Below are 837 nucleotides of genomic sequence, written 5' to 3' on the forward strand. Positions count from 1 at the left end.
TGAGTCAAATGAGGAGTGCCTTGAGTCTAAAAAAGTTGAGACCCACTGGCTTAGATCACGGGTTCTACTTTGAATGTGTTTGCTACACTTATGTTTTGTTTCTACAGAATGGTGATGGGAAGATAGACAAAGAAGAGCTGCGGAAGTCCTGTTTTCAGCTTAATTTGGATCTAGATGAAGAGCTCCTGGATGCTTTATTTGATTACTGTGATTTGGATAAAGATGGCCTGATTGACTATCTGGAGTTTGCAAACTTTCTTAACTGGAAAGACAAAATGGCTGTTGGAGAATTTGAAGAAAAAATAATTACACAAAGTAGGTACTTAGCACTTAATGGGTGCATCCAAATGAGCCCGCATGTGCGTTTTGCAGCATCTCAATATCCAGGGGTCAAAAAAAACCACAGTGAAAAAAAGTGGGACAGGCAGCCAGAGGCTGGGTCCTCCACAGAGATGCTCTGGTAGCAGCCAGGGTGTCTCTATGGTTGGCCCTCGCCCTGGTGCTGAAGCATGCTGCCTGCCTGTGCAGGGCAGGCAGTGTGCCAGCTGCAGGAAGCTGGACCCGAGCTTCAGTGCCAGTAAGGGGTAGGGGGTCTGGAGGAGTGAGGAGGAGACCATGGGGAGGGCAAACAAACAAACAAAAACCCTGCAGTCACCGGCAGTAGCAGCTGCTATCGGGGTCACTAGGGCACAGTGCGGGGTCGGGTGTCAGCTCCAGTGGCCCAAGTCCAGGCCTCGCTGCCCTATGCTTCATGGGGAGGCTTTGCCAGGAGGCCCCAGAGCCCCCACAGCCCCTGCTACTGCAGTGAGTAGAGGCTTTTTTTTTTAAGTGCTAGAG

General features: G+C 50.2%; 1 protein-coding gene across 1 annotated transcript in view; it reads left to right on the top strand.

The window, feature by feature from the left end:
* EFHB (EF-hand domain family member B) overlaps window positions 1-837 on the top strand; it is a gene marked incomplete at its 5' end in the record, with an annotated part of 31345 nt that overhangs the window by 17982 nt on the left and 12526 nt on the right. Inside the window, 1 exon segment of the mRNA XM_014522445.2 lies at window positions 108-315. Coding sequence (XP_014377931.1) covers window positions 108-315 — 208 coding nt within the window.

This window comes from Alligator sinensis, unplaced genomic scaffold (genome assembly GCF_000455745.1).
Source record: "Alligator sinensis unplaced genomic scaffold, ASM45574v1 scaffold648_1, whole genome shotgun sequence".
Taxonomy (NCBI): Eukaryota; Metazoa; Chordata; order Crocodylia; family Alligatoridae; genus Alligator; species Alligator sinensis.